This window comes from Haemaphysalis longicornis, unplaced genomic scaffold (assembly GCF_048455015.1).
Source record: "Haemaphysalis longicornis isolate Haplotype H1 unplaced genomic scaffold, Haemaphysalis longicornis Haplotype H1 scaffold_1, whole genome shotgun sequence".
NCBI classification, from domain to species: Eukaryota; Metazoa; Arthropoda; class Arachnida; order Ixodida; family Ixodidae; genus Haemaphysalis; species Haemaphysalis longicornis.
In genome coordinates this window covers 313,202,619-313,219,060 of record NW_027526203.1, presented here as the reverse complement: position 1 = coordinate 313,219,060, position 16,442 = coordinate 313,202,619, and the positions used below count along the sequence as shown (strand labels likewise).

Below are 16,442 nucleotides of genomic sequence, written 5' to 3'. Positions count from 1 at the left end.
AATGCGACCCCCCATTGTCGATTTTTTTTATTGCTGATTTAAATTCTTCGGATAAATCTATTTCGAGAAAAAATTATAGTAATTTTTTTTTGGGTGACCATAAAGTGACAAAAAATCGTTTATGTTGTTACATACATGCGGTTTATTCATGAGTAACACAAGAAAAATCCTCAATAAAAACGAGAGAGTAACAAGCCGGCACCTTTTGAGTGAATCAAAATGAGATAGACATCAGTTTCACGGGCGCAAACAGCGGGAAGCGCCCGGAGGACGTACGATATCGAAACCAGCCGCTGCACGCGCGGGCACGCGCAGCCGAATGCGCAAGCGATTGATGGCGCCCATAAAATACAAAAAAAAGAAGAAAAGAGCCCCATCAGTTTCGCAAGCGACCTTGGTCTGTGGCAGGCGCAAGAAGCGACAGGCGCCCGGGCGCCAGGTGGGCGATACCCAGCGCACCCCATCGTTAGTGGATGCGCAAACGACAGCCGGCACGCCGCTGAAGTAAATCATAAAAAATAAAAACAAGAGCCATCGGTGCAAGAGAAAAATTTGACGTATTTCCGAAGTGTGGCAGCACATGCCAAGCAAGAGAAGTTGGCGAAAAAGGCGCGCTTTTTAAAGATACAAGCAATGCCGTACATGTACGTCATTGACCATTTTGAAAGTGTTTGCCGATGCCGTACATGTACGGCCGTGACCCTCAAAGGGTTAAAACCCAGCTAAATAGGGAGAAAGCGAGCAACCCTATTTTCTGTTATATATTTTGATTTTGAGACCACATTGCTAAGCTACAGTGAGTGCTGTAGAGATACACAAAATGTACCCGCCGCGGTGGCTCAGTGGCTAAGGCGTTGCGCTGCTGAGCATGAGGTAGGGGGTTCGATTTCCGGCCGCGGCGGCCGCTTTTTTGATGGAGTCGAAAAGCGAAAACGCCCGTGTGTACGAGATTTCGGTGCACGTTAAAGATCTCCAGGTGGTCAAAATTAATCCGGAGCCCTCCACTACGGCGCGCCTCATCGCCTGCGTTGCGTCGGCGCAACGCAGGCGATGCGCAGGCACCCTACGATGCGCAGACACCCTACAACGCAGGCGACCCTACAATCAATCAGAGATACACAAAGACTGCATGGCATCGTTGAGTCTATCCTTTTATATTCGCATTTGTTTTTGATGGCATCTGCCAACTCATACAGGCCGGCAGAGGATGTTGCCTAGCAGAAAATGCCTTCACGCATCGCACCCCTGTCTATGATTTTCATGATTATCTGCTAGCTAATTAAGTGGATTTTGTGCTAGTTTGCAGTGTTAATTCCTGTAATTCCCGCAATAGAAATATCGAAATCAAACGTGTTCAACATTGCGAAGAGGTCGGTGAAGCTGTCAGTGAAACCGTCTTGCCAAATGGCATAGACATCTGCCACAGAGTTCCAATGAAGAACCCCGGCAATACAAACATTTTAGTTCAATTCCAATACCGTGAAAAGCACGACAAGTTTCTCGAAAAGGCGCGCAAGAAGCGCTAACAAATGACTCCCTTGAACTAGGATTTAATGAGCCCATCTACATAAATGAACACCTATTCCCTGGAATGAAACGTTTGCTTGGAAATGGCCAATGCATGCAAATGCGAAAACGGGTGGGAATTTGTGTGGTTAAAAAACGGCAGTATCTTTGCCTGTCGAGCCGAGAAGTCGCCAATAGTTGCTATAAACACCAAAGACGATAATAATAAGTTCTGCGTAGATGATGCTGCGCATATTGTTGCACGTGGAGCCCAGAAGTCGCGCGTAGTTTGTAGTGACAATGAAAGCGATAACCAAAATAATGGTGCAGACAGTTCCACATAGGGTGATCTGTTCGTAAATCCAAGACACTCCGTTGCCTTTTCATGAGCACCAATTGCACTCAGCCAGAAAATATTGTTTCAGTTGCCGTTTTTGTTTTTCATCTGAACGCCCGATCACTCAGAACCAAATAAGATGATGTCTCAGCATTACTACAGGCATGCAACATGGAAATTCATGCTTTAATGTTCACAGAGTCTTTTTATACCGAAAACTCAGACCATTACATACTGCCAGGCAGAGCCACTTTTATATGAATCGCATAGGCAGCTTTAGAGCCCACGAATTAATTTTGAGGTGTTCTTTACAAAATAGACCAAGAATTGACACTTCGTGAGCTGCATTTTTTGAAAAAAGGTTCGTTAAACCGGGACAGATCATGATATTTCTTTCGTTATTTCAAGTTAGTCAAAGTTTTGGGCTCTATGGGCATCTGAGGAGGGATCGGGATATCTTTGTTAAATCACGACTTTCGTTAAATTGGGTTTCGTTAAATCGAGTTTTGACTGTACCTCTTTAGATATAACGAAAAGTGTTAATTGGGACCCTATACAATAGATATTGAAAAATCTGTAAAGACACTTGGTGTTATATTCTCCGAAAACATGAGTTGGAATGACCACTTTAATTCTATCTGCTCAAAAGCACAAAAGGTTGCAGGTATTATTAGCAGACATCGCCATTATCTCCCAAGCAACATAAAGAAACTCTTAGACCACTCCCTCCTGCAGTCCCACCCCAATTGTTGCGCATTAGTATGGGCAAACACCACTTCACATAACCTACACAAACTGGTATTAATACAAAACAAAGGCCGTTTGGGCTATAGATAATGTCCCATACCTAGAGCACACTCAGCCACTTTTTAAAAAGCATAAATTGCTCCGTGCCTGTGGTATGTAAAATTATCAGCCACTGCGCAGCTACAAGAAGGCATCGCAAGCAAAATTAAGCTCTTTTTTGACTAAGGCTGCTCTGACAATGACTCATAGCCTTTATTCTTATTGATACCGATCCCCGTGGCAAGCCCCATTTTCACATGCCAACTACGGGTTGCAACAAATAAGAGCACCTTGCCTATTATACTGAAGTTTGACCGGAAACAAATCGATATTTTATTGTTAAATAGTGAATGCATTTTAAATCTATTTTTTACACGATAAAACGTGCTTTTACTAAGAACACATGTTTTTTTTTTCCTCGCGTGATAAAGCTTGCAATACTCATATGATTAAAGTACATGAACAAAACTCTTTCCTTGTATTTGCTTTGCCTGTTTCAGTTTGTGTACATGAATGTTTCAGTACTGTGCCCTGTTATGTGCTCCTGTTGTGCCGCCAACCTGCTTTTGTATTTTCATTTTATTATTTTATATTGCTCTGCCATATGAACAAAGTGTATTCTTGTGTGTTCTATACATATACAGTAATAGTTCGTTAATTCAACACTGGTGGGACTGCGAAAAATTGTCGAATTATCCGATTGTCGAAATATCGACTAAACAACAAAAACGCGAAATTTTCTCTAGCGTGACATACCTTTATCTGCCAAAGAAGTTTGTAACCTTCAGTCTGTTTTTTCGGGCGAATTTGAGCAGCGAGAATAGCTCTAATAGCTGCCAGATGCCCTGTGGCATACACACCGTGCGGAATGCTCTCACAAAAGTCCTCCAGCTTGGACATGGCCTCTGGGGCTTCTTTTACCATGCGTTTCGGTGGTTGGGGCAGTTGGTCACAATTGTCACCTTCCGACGAATCGTCGTTGTCGGCGCCTGTCACGTCCTGAATAATTTCTTCTTCGCAAAACGACGATACACGCCAAAAGGAGACTTGCTGAAGGGATATTTGTGACACGAATGCACAAAGGCGACTAAGGCAACAAAGCAAGCACACAGGCTTCGACTGCTGCAGCCGCCACCAACCTCGCTTTCTTTGTGGATGGATGGATGGATGGTAGTGACTTGACCCTTTGTATCGGGCGGCAGCTTGCACCACCTAGCCTGTACATCTAGCCGTTTCGGGTGATGCCAATGACCATGCAGTTGGCCAATGCAGCATTTCTTTCTTCTTTTTTTTTTCCAGCTGTACAGTAGCGTTGCTCTTAGAAGTGTGTTTTTTTTGTTTTTGTTCTGCGCTCAGTGCATCGACTGGGTGAGCTCGCAGGCTGCGACGTTAGGTCAAATTAACCGATGCATGCTAAAATTTTGCCGATTAGCGAGAGCTCCACTCCATAGACTCCTGTATATACCTAATTGTAGGGACCACGCACACAGGTTGAGTGAACCGATTTTCCGAAATTGAATTAAGGGAGGACACTGCTCTTAAAAAAACTTTTTAAATTGTTAAGTAAACTCTGTGAAACTTGTCAATCTTGCCGCTTTTCCTCCACTGATTTCAAATATGGCATTATTTTTTTTGTTGGTCAATTAGGTCCCGAGATAATTAGAGGTAATTAACCATTTTTGGAGGAACAATAGACAAAACTGTCTTGGCAAGAAAACTGTAATCTTCGCATTTTCCAATACTATGAACCCTGGTGAGTGCAATAAGACAATGTTTTTTGATGCGTCGCTTGGAACTAATTTTACAGCTCATTAAAGGAGCCATGAATTAGAGAAAATACAACTTCGTTTAATTTGAAAGAACTAGGATTCAGTATCTCACTCAGCTCCATTACAGCCACAAAAGATGTTTTTTAACGAAAAAAAAGCAAGAAGTATTTAAAAACTTTCAAAATTTGCGCCACAGTGATGTGTTATGAGCAAGAATGACGTCACACAGGCCAACAATAAAACATAATTTTCAGTGCGTTAACTGCACGTTTGCATTCAAGTGATGTGGTCAAATGGAACTAGAGGCCCCATTACAGACGTCCAGTCATGTCTCGTCGTGACAGGTCAGTTAGGCGGCCGCCAATCGCACAAACAAGGTTCCGTGACGTCATAGAAAAGTTGCGGGAAATTGGCTAGGGGGTCGCGACTGCTTCACACGTTTTCTTTAATATATCCGTTATTTGTTCGAAGATTGCGATGATATTGGTATCATTGTTATCGGGACTAAGCAGTCTTTCTAATAAACCCAACTTGTATTTTGTCTTCATGGCTCCTTTAAACCTTGGTGGCAACACTGGCAAGGAGCCATTTTGAGTGCCAAGTTCAAACACTGAAGTTTAATGAGCTGTAAAATTAGTTCCAAGCGATGAATAAAAAAACTGATTGTCTTATTGCACTCACCAGTGTTCATAGTATTGGAAAATGTAAAGATTACAGTTTTCTTACCAACACAGTTTTGTCTAACGTTCCTCCAAAATTGGTTAATCACCTCTAATTATCTCAGGACCTAATTGAGCAACTAAAAAAATAATGCCATATTTGAAATCAGTGGGGGGAAAGCAGCAAGACTGACAAGTTTCACAGAGTTTACTTAAAAATTAAAAGAAATAGTTTAAAGAGGAGTGTCCCCCCTTAACGAGCTTTCACTGTACTGTGTCAGCACAGAAGCCGTTCACTGCTGGACAGGCGCAGGGGCTCTGTCAAGCCGCTTCTTGCAGCTTTTTTCCTTGCCCCCTTTTTTCACTTTGATTTACCTATGAGTGAAAGTAAACTTTGTTCTTCTAATTTGGCATATTTGTTATTCCACCATGGCAATGTTTTAACTGGAGTAAAGTTGCATGTTGTCTTATGGCCCTTTGAATATTGTTTCTCGAAATTGGCAAAGGTACTTTCTGTGAATCTGTATGACTCGATGGGCATACTTATCATGTATGGGCTACTTCATTTGCAGGATAAGCTAAGAATATTCTTTTCTTCTGTACTTCCTTGGAGCATCGATCATATCATTATGTGAATTGGGCCTTTGTGTCTGTTTTTTAATTCTGTACACCCCTGTACAAAGGGTCCCTACTAACTTTGTAGTATTTTGTTTAGCGCACTTCTGGCAGGCACATTCTTACTGAATGCTGAAATATTTCATTTCAGGGACAACCCGAATGAGAGGCTAGGATATGGAAAAGGAGGGATCCGGGACATCATGAAGCACAAGTACGTTGTGACAAGTGTGGTCTAAGCAGAAAAGTGGTCAGAAGTGGTATGATGTAATGATTGGGGAGACAAATATTTTTTTTTACCCTCACATTAATATCGTACTTGTAGGCCCCGAAGGCTGCCTATTGCCACCTTTGTGCAGCACCTATGAGGGGGTCTGCGGAGTAGTTGATAGGAGACAATTTGGTATTTTGGCTCTCTCTCACTCGCTTGTTTTTGCCCGTTCATGCCCAACAAACTTATTGTCTCGTCCGTATGCAAATAGCACTTTAAGGATACACATGTCAAAAAAACAACTGTAACTTTGTAGGGTGCTCGAACACCAAAAAGAGCTCCCCAAGGCCACGGTTCTGTGTGTTTCTTGGCCACCGTCATGAGTGCCAGTGACAATAACAGCAGATCACCACCGTTTGGCATTAGGCGCGGGTTATATTGCCATTTTGTTTATCCCTGATCATTGCACATAAGTACCACTAATGTAGCAGGTCAGTTAATCCCACATGTAACCGTTTCAGTTGTAATGATGGTGACCTCGCTTCATAAAAGTCCAAGAAAATCCCATTGTAGTGATTAGATGACCTATTAGCTGGCAGCCACCTGTTCTTTCTGTGAATGCAAGCCATGCTCAATGTTTAGATGTATTGCAAGGCTCTGCATTGTTAACGCTTTCCTGCCCACGAGAAAAGCAGTGATTTTGGGTAGTCCCGGTCGCAAAAAATACGCAGCATATAAGTGCATGGTATTGAATTGTAGAAGAGTGAATTTCCTTTGCAGTGGTAATTGTTTCAAACAGGAATTTTTATTCGAAAAAAAAAAAAAAAAGAAAGCTGAACAGGAAAGTTTTGGGACAAAAAAAAAGCAAAAACATCGGTGTTGCTCCACACAGAAAAACACACACAAAACCTTTAAGATATACTTTTTGTACACATACTGTCAGTACAAAACTTGTGCGAATATCAAATGCCTAACTGTAAAATTTCTTGACTTAACAAAAAGAATGTTAGCATTAGTGGGTTTTGTGCCAATGTGCAAAACAGTTCCTCGAAACATAGGTTGGCCACACATGCATCGCAGAAAACATTGGCTTTCTGCTTTACTCTTGTTTGTTCGTAGCACAACTTGCAGTTTTGATACTTTTACATTTTCTGGGGCTTGTGCTGAACAGGGGTATCAGGTTCTGGGCCGTTTTGGCGCACTGTCGCTTTCAGTGCAGAAATCCAATGACGAAAAGTTGTCCTTGGAGTCAGTGCTGCTAATTACATCCAAAAAGTCGCATAAATAATCGTCCAAGTCACTAAAAATGCAGTGTTTCAACAGTGCAGTAGCACGCGATGTCGACACCACCCCCATATCATCCAAGCGCCCGTCACATGACAGCGGCAGTGCTTTAAAAAATCTGAGTGTGCAGAAAAACAAACTAAAGAGGATGTAAGTGTCTCTACTACTGAGTAGGTGGCGCCAGCTCTCAAAACACGCTCCAAAAGCACCAAATTTGAATGGGAAAACGTCAAAATGTGAGCTTGAAAGCGTCGACAGTATACTATTGAATTGAATGGGTGTGTGCAGGAAAGTGTTAAGCATGTACTCATTCAGTTAAATATATGCATAGTGATGCCTTTAAAATAACTGGTAAGTGGTATCACTAATCTTGGTGTAAATCAAAACATACCATTAATTGCGAACTTCACATAAATCCTGAACGCAAACAAACTAGCAGTTATCTAAGAAAAAAAAATGTTTTAAAAAGGCTGGTTTGTTGTTTCAAGGAGTACTGACACAAAATTGTTGTGTTACGTTTTTTTCGCTGCTATGGGTGCCTGCCAGCCCAGTAATCATAGAATGGCACATTAAATGGTTGACTGCAGCACAAATAATTGTTTACGGCCTCGTTTATTTGTGTCAGTTTTGGTTTCAATGAAACATTGATGTGGCCTCCATGACAAGACGGCGCTCTCGACATCACTGTTCTCGCCGCACCATGGTTAGTCTGGACGTACGCGCTTCAGCGAGCAAGCGCGTCCAGGCTGGCCGTGGTCGCATATGCTTGGGCAGGATAACGTCAGTCCTAAAACTGTGGCGTTGATACATCCTGGCACGGGAGGCCTGACGCCAGCAGTTCGAAGCAAGGCACTCAACACATCATACTGATGCTGATGTCAAAAGGGTATCCATTCTGAGCTTTCTCATGTGTGTGAAGATTGAAATTGATTTAAGATATGTTATACTGAACAGTTACTGTTGAAACTTCTGGTTAGGTACATACAAAGAAAGATTTTTACATACAGTGGAATCTCGGTCATACGAATCTCAAGGGGCGGCAAAAATATTCGTATCACCCGAAAATTAGTATCATCAGAAAACGAGAAAAAATGGAAATGTGCTGCGCATGCGACAGGCGGCGGCAATATGGCGTCGGCCCTTGCCGCGAAGAGGTGCGGGTAGCTTCAGCAACTGCTTCTAACCTTTTGTTAAAACGGAGCTCAATGTGTAAATTAAATTGCTCATGCGGGAAAGGAGCTGACAGTATGGGAGAAGCACTATAAAATGTCATCTACGCCAAATATCCACCGCGGAGGTGGCCCAGCCAGCTGCTGCTAGCGCTCCGAAATTGCCGCAATCACAATGAGGCGCGCGTCTCCCTATTGGCGCAAGTCGTGAGGCTCCTCCCAATGCAGTTAGCGGTAACCGAGGCAGAGGCTGGCGCCTGGGTGCCGGGCTGAATCGTCAGCGCGGGCGTCAAAAGAACGCGCGCTCATCGCCGACGCGACGCGCGCACTCAAGCCTGAACCGCATGCCATTCGGGCGCGTCGGCGTTTGCGCGCGCGTTCTTTTGACGCCCGCGTCGACGATATCGCCCCCACGTCAGATTTTACCTCGCTCGTAAAATGACGCGCGACGCGCGCGGCAGTGGGAGGAGCCTGCCGACTTGCGCCAACGGGGAGGCACGCTCTTCATAGCGGCAGTTTGAAAGCGCTCCGGACAGCCCGCTGGCTTCGCCGGAGATGTTTAGGCTTACCACGGTGGCGGATATTTGATAGGCGCTTTCCCTAGCCGCGCGGACGATGCTTTACAGTGTCGTTTTCGGATTCATCAGCTCCCTTACTTCATAAGCAACTTCTTTTGTTCTTTAAAGAGCGGTCAGAAGCGGTCGGTCGAGCCACCCGCCCTACTTCGCGGCCGTTGACGCCGCCATGTTGCCGCGGCTTACCGCGCCGCGCGCCGCATGCGGGTGGTATTCGCGGTGGCGTCAGAGCGCCTGTGGCGTGCGCGGCGCGTTTTCGTGAGCAGAAAACGCTCCATGCAGTTCACGCTTAATGATTTTGTGCCTGCGTGCGACCAAGGCCACACGGCCGCACAAACACTCCCGCCTCCCGTCCACGCCGCAGTCATCTGCTCGCGGCTCGCGTGTTCGTATCACCCGCACCGGGTGATAAATGCGAACGGATCATCCGAATTTTTTTACATTGCGTACAATGCATTTTGGCCGGGGAATTTTGAAAATTCGTATCACAACGAAATTCGTATCAACCGAATTCGTATCACCGAGATTCCATTGTACTTATATCAGCTTTGAAATTTTGTGTCAGCACTCCTTTCAACACACCATACTTTAGTGGAATTTCAGCCGTCAATTTTTTTTTTCATGCTTCATAATCTCCATGTACTACTACAATCCGACAGGTGGTTCGATGGATTCAACTGGGAGGGCCTTCACACTAGGACCTTGAAGCCACCCATAATTCCACAGGTACGCACATATCTGCTTTCTTTACTTACATAATGCAGAAAGTAATGCTGCTCGTACCTCACAGACTAGAGCGTCGTTTCCACGCAGTCCCATGGTTAAATCCTAATCGTTCCACTTCATGACTGCTTGTACCCAGTTCCCCAATCTCAAACTGGTGTAGACATTGCTTGCAGTAGCTTCACTGGCGTCATTCGATTGTTACATGGCACATCAAACAGCTGCCTGGGTCGACGTACGAGCTTTTGATGCCATGCTTGAATAACTGCAATAAAATAAAGGAAAATGCAACCCATCTCCCAGAAGGCTTTTGTAAGCATAAAAATTGGAAACGTTGCCAGTGATGTCAGGGCTACCTGAACATAGTGCGTTTTATCTTTTTGTGAGCCAGCTAACAGACTTTATGGCGAAAATTTTCAAAAAGGTGGGATGTTAAAAGCCAGGTCAGTCATGAGGCACCATTTCTTTTGTTTGCAGGTTCGACACATGACAGACACGAGCAACTTTGACCGGTATGCGCCAGACACGGACGGTCCGCCACCGGATGACATGACCGGCTGGGACGCAAACTTCTAAGACTTAAAGAAGAAACAGGACACTGTTTTTCACTGTGTGTTTATTCTAAATGGACTCCTTCTTGCCAACCGCCGGAACACCAATGTGGGCGCAGTTGTCGTGACTGCCAATGCTCTTTGCATGTTTGTCCTCCCCGGTAAGCCGGGAGGAGGCACGAGCCACTTTTGGAAACCACGGGTAACACACGCAGCTACCCAATGACTGTGGTCTCCAGTGAAAAAGCCTCCGTGGAGCAAGAGTGTCCTCCTCTCTGAGCACGTGTCACAAAGAAAGGCCCTGCAACTCTAGTCTTTGATGGTTACGTCAGCATCTCGTCTTTGCGTGCAGCTGCCAGAGCTGATCCATGCGCCGTGCTATGGTGGTGCGCCCGCTTCCCTGGGCTCTGTCCACACTGCAGGGGCATTGGGTGCGGGCAAAGTGTGGTGCTCTTCCGCAATTGTGATGGAATGGGACGGGCAGTTGTGTTGCGGCTGGTCGTAGCAAACCGAAGCGGCGGTTTGTCTCGGAGGTGCCTAGGGCGAGTAGCAGAAGCCGTCAATTTGAGGACATAACTGTTGTGAAGGCATGTCTCTAGGCGATGCGGAGGGGGCAATACTGATCATCTAAGCCACGGCTGGGAGGCAGCAGTAACTGTGTACAGTGTTCACCCTCCAGCTCACACTCTTGTCACACAAATCTTCGCTGCGTGAGCAAAGCATCCGCAAAGCAGCCGATTTACCAGTTGTCACAAGGCCAAGCCTTGTTGGCTGCGCAGAACTGGCTTTTGTTATGTTTGGATACAAAAAGAGCATTTTTCATCTGTTTCTTTGTTTTCTTTTTTCCAAATAGTGCCATGGCCTAGAGGCACAACTAGGTTCATTATGTTGCTTGTTGGTGTGGTTCTGATAATTTTATGACATCTTATGAACAAGGCAACTTGCACTTGTGGAATAGTACATGCAGTTTCTTTGCCAGTAGAAGAAAAAAAAAACTGAGGTGTAGTACTCCGTGCAACCATTTGAAATTGATGGGATTGGGTTTTGATTCGGACTGATTGCTTTGTTTAATACTTGTTTGCTTGTAATAAAAATTTTCCATTCACATATTAGAGTTGCAGACAAAAGGGGGGAAAAAAAGATCGTAAATACATTGAACTCGTTGATTGGGATAGAGCAGGGTATCAAAAAGGCATTAAAAAAAAATGCCAACTTCGCAGGGTATCAAAAAGGCATTAAAAAAAATGCCAACTTCATATAGCGATGGAAAATACCCACTAGGTACAAGCACCGAATAAATTATCAATTCTTGAACAGCTTGGCTATTAACTTCATGCTGGTGCTTTCCTGATGTGGCGTGCCTGTGTGATGCGCATAGTATAGATGAAGAGCCCGAGTACCATTTTTCTTTTTCTTGGTCTTGTTTGTTTGGAGCATGCATCCGCACTAGTGGCGCATCATGGGTTCACTTCAGAATGGAATGGTGACCAACCCACTTCGCCAACAATGTGCCACAAAGTCAGGCCTCCCGTAGCACGTGTAAGATGTCCATCCGTGCCTTTTTGTGCGTTATTATACAAATGTTTTCTGTTGTTGTTGTACTTAGTAACTCACAAATTGCATCTAATGTTAAGTTTTAAAGTTCGGTAAATGCGAGAAATGGGAGGAAGGGGGGGGGGGGGGGGTACATGCAGTGAGCAGCATTGGAAGAAAAGAAGGTTCAGCTGAAGTAAAGCCTCTTGTAGAAGCACCTGTCAACTTTTGTCTCGGCCTGTGGCCATAAGCCACTGTCTAACGTGGTAGCTACGTTTTGATTTGACCCGTGAATGGACTTCAGTACACTGCTTGTTTGCACACAGACACTTGTGTTCGGGGAGAAGCAATGGAAAGACTGCATATAGGAAAACAATCAAGTGGAAGGAAACACTGTATTTGATAGTGTAGTTAAATTTTAAACGAGGAAACCCCGTCGCAATGCAAGGGTTATACTAGAGAACGCAGCTTTCATTAAGCTTGCCCTATATTCTGTCTCGTAAACTGGTGCCATTCGTACCCATTTATTTGTTTGGTCGTTTCTGTGCCGGACGCCCCACTAGCAGTGCCAAGCTACGAAATCATCTACAATGAAGCAAAAGGACCCGTGTAGCACGCACATCACATACTTGCAATGTTTTTTTTTTTAGAATGAGGTTGGGCATCTATGCAGTCTGTGTGCACTCTTGGCTTAGTGCTGCCCCCGGAAGCTTATCTTTGAAGAGTTTTGCAGTTAACATGGAGATTAGTTTTTATGGCAATGATAAGCATCACTGCTGCTCGAAATCAGTGTTTTTAAGGAAGTATTGCTCAATATAAAAAAGACGAAAGCAAGAAAAATACTGTGCCTTCTTTCACTGATGTATGCCACCTGTTTCTAAATAACTCTGTGCCAAAAGAAAAAGCATAATCTTTCAGTACAGCTGGAAAGCTTTTGCAACAATGTTGAGAAGAACGATTTTCATTGTGTACCAAGGGCAAACTTTTGCCCACTAGGTTTGTAGGGTCTGAATGTGTCGGCCATCTTGACTCTGTTTTAGATATTTTTCTTTATTCAGTTTACAGCAAATGCAATAATTTGTGTGTGTAAGCTAGGTAGTTTATGTTTACGTATTAAAAAAAATATCTAAGTTTATCTCGGTTTCAGCATAATGTTAAGCCATGTTGTTTTGTTGTTGTACAGAGCATTTCTTTCTTGCCTTTGTTATAACCTAGGAATTGTTTATTGTGTAAGACTTTTTTTTTTTTTCTTCAAATCTTGATTGTTCCCAGTTGAAAAACAAGTTAACTGCTTCTGTGCCGTTTCTGTAAAAGCAGCCTGCAGTGAGGTCTGCACACAAACGCTGCCACGGTTGAAGCAGGGTCTTTTTTTTTTTTTTTTCTCCTTCCTCTATTTTTCTTTCCAATTTCAAGCCTGCCTTCTTAAATAACAATTTGTTACCAGTTTTTCCACTATGTGCACATGTGGAAAACATGTCTTGCTTGCAGTGACCGTTCTGAAGAGCGTTCGACCATGTTTTGCGGCAAGCTGAACTTTGGGAAAAGCTGAGATTCACCGAGTATGTTGTGCCAGGTGGACCGGTGGATGTGAAAGTGTTTTTACGTGACACTGACTTAGGAGGAGAATAAAGGTTTCATATTTTGCTGCCAAAAGGCCCCCACTCTGTGCCTCGGTGTGTGAGCTGTGGGCCACGTCTCCACACCAATTGTTATACGTCTTGTCTTGGAAATGCAAATTGCACTGAGCGCGCGCTGTGGCTACTTGTTTCATGCATGGATGCCTTTGTAGGCTGCGAGCATGTAATTTCTGATCTGCAAAAATATTAGCGTTGTAAACGTACTGCCTTTTAGTTTTATAGGATATACATAAGGCCAGCGCTTGTGTTCTCATGTTTGCCTTTACATAACCCAATAGCAATCCCAATATATTTCTGTCCACTTTGTTACGTCACCTGCGGGATTTACGCACGTTTTCCCGCCCCATGGTCATTTGCGCTCAACATGCCATGCAACCACCAGCCGCGGAGGGCCCTCATGGAAGCCCTGGTGAAATAAATTAATGTGGCCAAGCAGACTCCTCACACAAATGAGCAGCCTACGCATAAGCATCATCAGAAGATTTACTATAAGTAGGGCCTTCTTATTAGAATAGTTGGGTCGACTCAACTTTTGATCCGATGAGCACCGGCTTCAGCAAATTGTGTGCAGAGAAACAGCAACCAAAATTACAAATACATCCGCTGTAACCGGAGAAGAGGCTGGGCTACACACTTGGATTGAAACAGATCCTGACGTTGCACTGCCGAGAGATAATATCATAGCACAACCCTCTTCCCTGTTTTGCTCGCTCGCTGGAAGGGTGCTTGCCAGGGCCTGGACTGTTTGCAATAAACACCATGTGGCAGCTGTTTCTTTCTTATGCATTGTCTTCCCTATATGCTTAATGTTATCGTATTCAAGTTTACCATTACCAAAGCAGAAATTCAGCCAATTTACAAATTCAGAAGTCTGAAAACCACTCATATAAGCAAAGGCTGCGGAAAAAGTCTTAACATGGGCCACACATTTTACACAGCTATTTTTTTTTATGGCATTCAGCACTACAATCGTATGCGATGATAAATTCACATTATTGAACATAATTCTTTTTTACTTCAGCTCCTGAATGCAAGTCACTGGAGGCTCATTTGTGGTACTCAAACTTTCAATGGCACATATTTATATGCAGGCATTTTTATGGTTCTCCCAGAGTTCAGGGACACCATATACTTCAAGAGTCGGCCCAAGGGTGTGCCGCAATAAGAAATATATTAATTTCACTGAAAGCCTGCAGTAAGGCAGAAAATTAAGCAATAAAATAAAGCACAAGTCCTGCGGTGCCCTTATAGCAGTGATGGCTTCGAGGTGCCGTGAACAGCTTGGCAAATGCTTACATGAGATCAACGTCAACCGGATGATGGCATGCTTAGCAGCGTTTACAGCAGCCAGCTCAAATCGCTCTTGCAGCAGGTTTGTCATTTTTAGCAGAGCAGCGACTAGGATTGTTGCAGTTTCGTTGTCTTTCAGAGCACTGTTGGGCACAAAAACATGGGCCAGCTGCCCTCTCAGAAGCAGTGAATGGGCTGAAATTTAATTCTCTAGCCCAAAGGTTCCCTCTAATAAATAGTCTAAACCGATGGCATTGCTGTTACACTGGCAATGCACCCTGCTAGGTTTGATTGATTGATTGTAGGGTTTAATGCGCCGACGCAGCGCAGGCGATGAGGCGCGCCATAGTGGAGGGCTCTGGATTAATTTTGACCACCTGGGGATCTTTAACGTGCGCCGAAATCTCGTACACACGGGCGTTTTTGCTTTTCGCCTCCATCAGAAAAGCGGCCGCCGCAGCCGGGAATCGAGCCCGCGACCTCGTGCTCAGCAGCGCAACGCCTTAGCCACTGAGCCACCGCGGCGGGTCCCTGCTAGGTTTCATGTCACTTCGTCAGCAAATGTCTACTTTCAGTCCCTGTCAGCCCACTTGTGGCTGCTCTCCTTATTAAGACGCCATAGATTATGGTGAAGGAGATAAATTTGAAATCGTCACTTTTGACCGAAAATTCCTTTTGACAGTAGTGCCGTTTCCTACTACACAAGCACCTAACGAGATATAAAAGGCCCAATCTTTCAAATAAAACTTATACCCGACTCTTGCTAGAATGAATTCTAAAGATCCTGCAAAGGAAACATTCATTGTATCTGGAGTGTGCTGCATCCAAAATAAGGAAAAGAGTGGACTAAAATGATACTTCCGTCAGGCAGCTTTGCAAAGCTTAGTTTATTAGTATTTCGAAAAGAACTGAAGAGTAGTGTACTGCACAAACTGCGGGTTTCTTTTTGCTGCATTTCTGTAGTGGTAGAATACCAGAACAGCAACCAATCTGCAGCTGTAGCATTGCATGTGCCTCGATTCCACCAATGTGCCTAATGACCTCAATAAATTCTGACTGTTTACGCTTTGTCACTTCAGTGCTGCTTGTGTTTGTGGGCCTTTGCCAATTAACAATTCTGTTTTTCTGCACGACACTCATCAGTTGCAGTGATAGTTGAGAGAAAGCAGCTTTTAACGTACCAACACCCCACTTGCTGAACAGGATTGATTCCCACAGACAAAAAGCAAGCTGCTAATAGTGTCCATGAGCTGGAGCCCGACTTAGTTAGTCCTGTAGGTCACATATCTCATCCGAGTAATAAACTATTCAGTCATCAGAAGTCGGCACCACCAGACTTTTGCAATTATTACCACGAACGTAATTTCACCAGCAGTCTGCTGCAACTATAAAAGCTGTTGTAACCAAATCTTCTTACCTTTAAAATACCAGTGATGGAGAGAGTGGTACCCTAACATCCACTGTATGTGGATCTGTTAGTGCAAGCATTGATGGTTGTCTCTGTGGTCTCTAACAGCATGTCAATTGGTCATAGGCTTGAGCCATCAGCAACGAACATATTTATTATCCCAGTCATTGCAACCACGTTAACACTGATGCCTCGAGTGAACCTTGGAAACTAGCTAGAGGACCCGCATCAAGAACAGAGGCAAGCATCCTGAGACTTGGGCGCTAAGTTTATACTGCTACTTGTGTAAAAAATTAGGGGCTTCAACAACTCTGCTTTTGCTGCTCGTCAGGCGTGTTGAAAGTTCAATACACGCAGGTGCTTAGATAAAATTTGCCCACTCTATAGCA

General features: G+C 44.2%; 1 protein-coding gene across 3 annotated transcripts in view; it reads left to right on the top strand.

Moving 5' to 3' along the window:
- The window catches only part of For (cGMP-dependent protein kinase for), a 173,406-nt gene extending 160,035 nt beyond the window's left edge, over window positions 1–13,371 (top strand). For 2 of the 3 annotated variants that reach the window (XM_077682064.1, XM_077682053.1), the window contains exons 16-18: window positions 5,824–5,886; window positions 9,571–9,637; window positions 10,112–13,371. In XM_077682064.1, coding sequence (XP_077538190.1) covers window positions 5,824–5,886; window positions 9,571–9,637; window positions 10,112–10,210 — 229 coding nt within the window. In that variant the 3' untranslated portion in view covers window positions 10,211–13,371. The remainder of the gene's footprint in view (window positions 1–5,823; window positions 5,887–9,570; window positions 9,638–10,111) is intronic. The other variant, XR_013318461.1, reaches the window with a different exon arrangement.
- The last annotated feature ends 3,071 nt before the right edge of the window (window positions 13,372–16,442 follow it).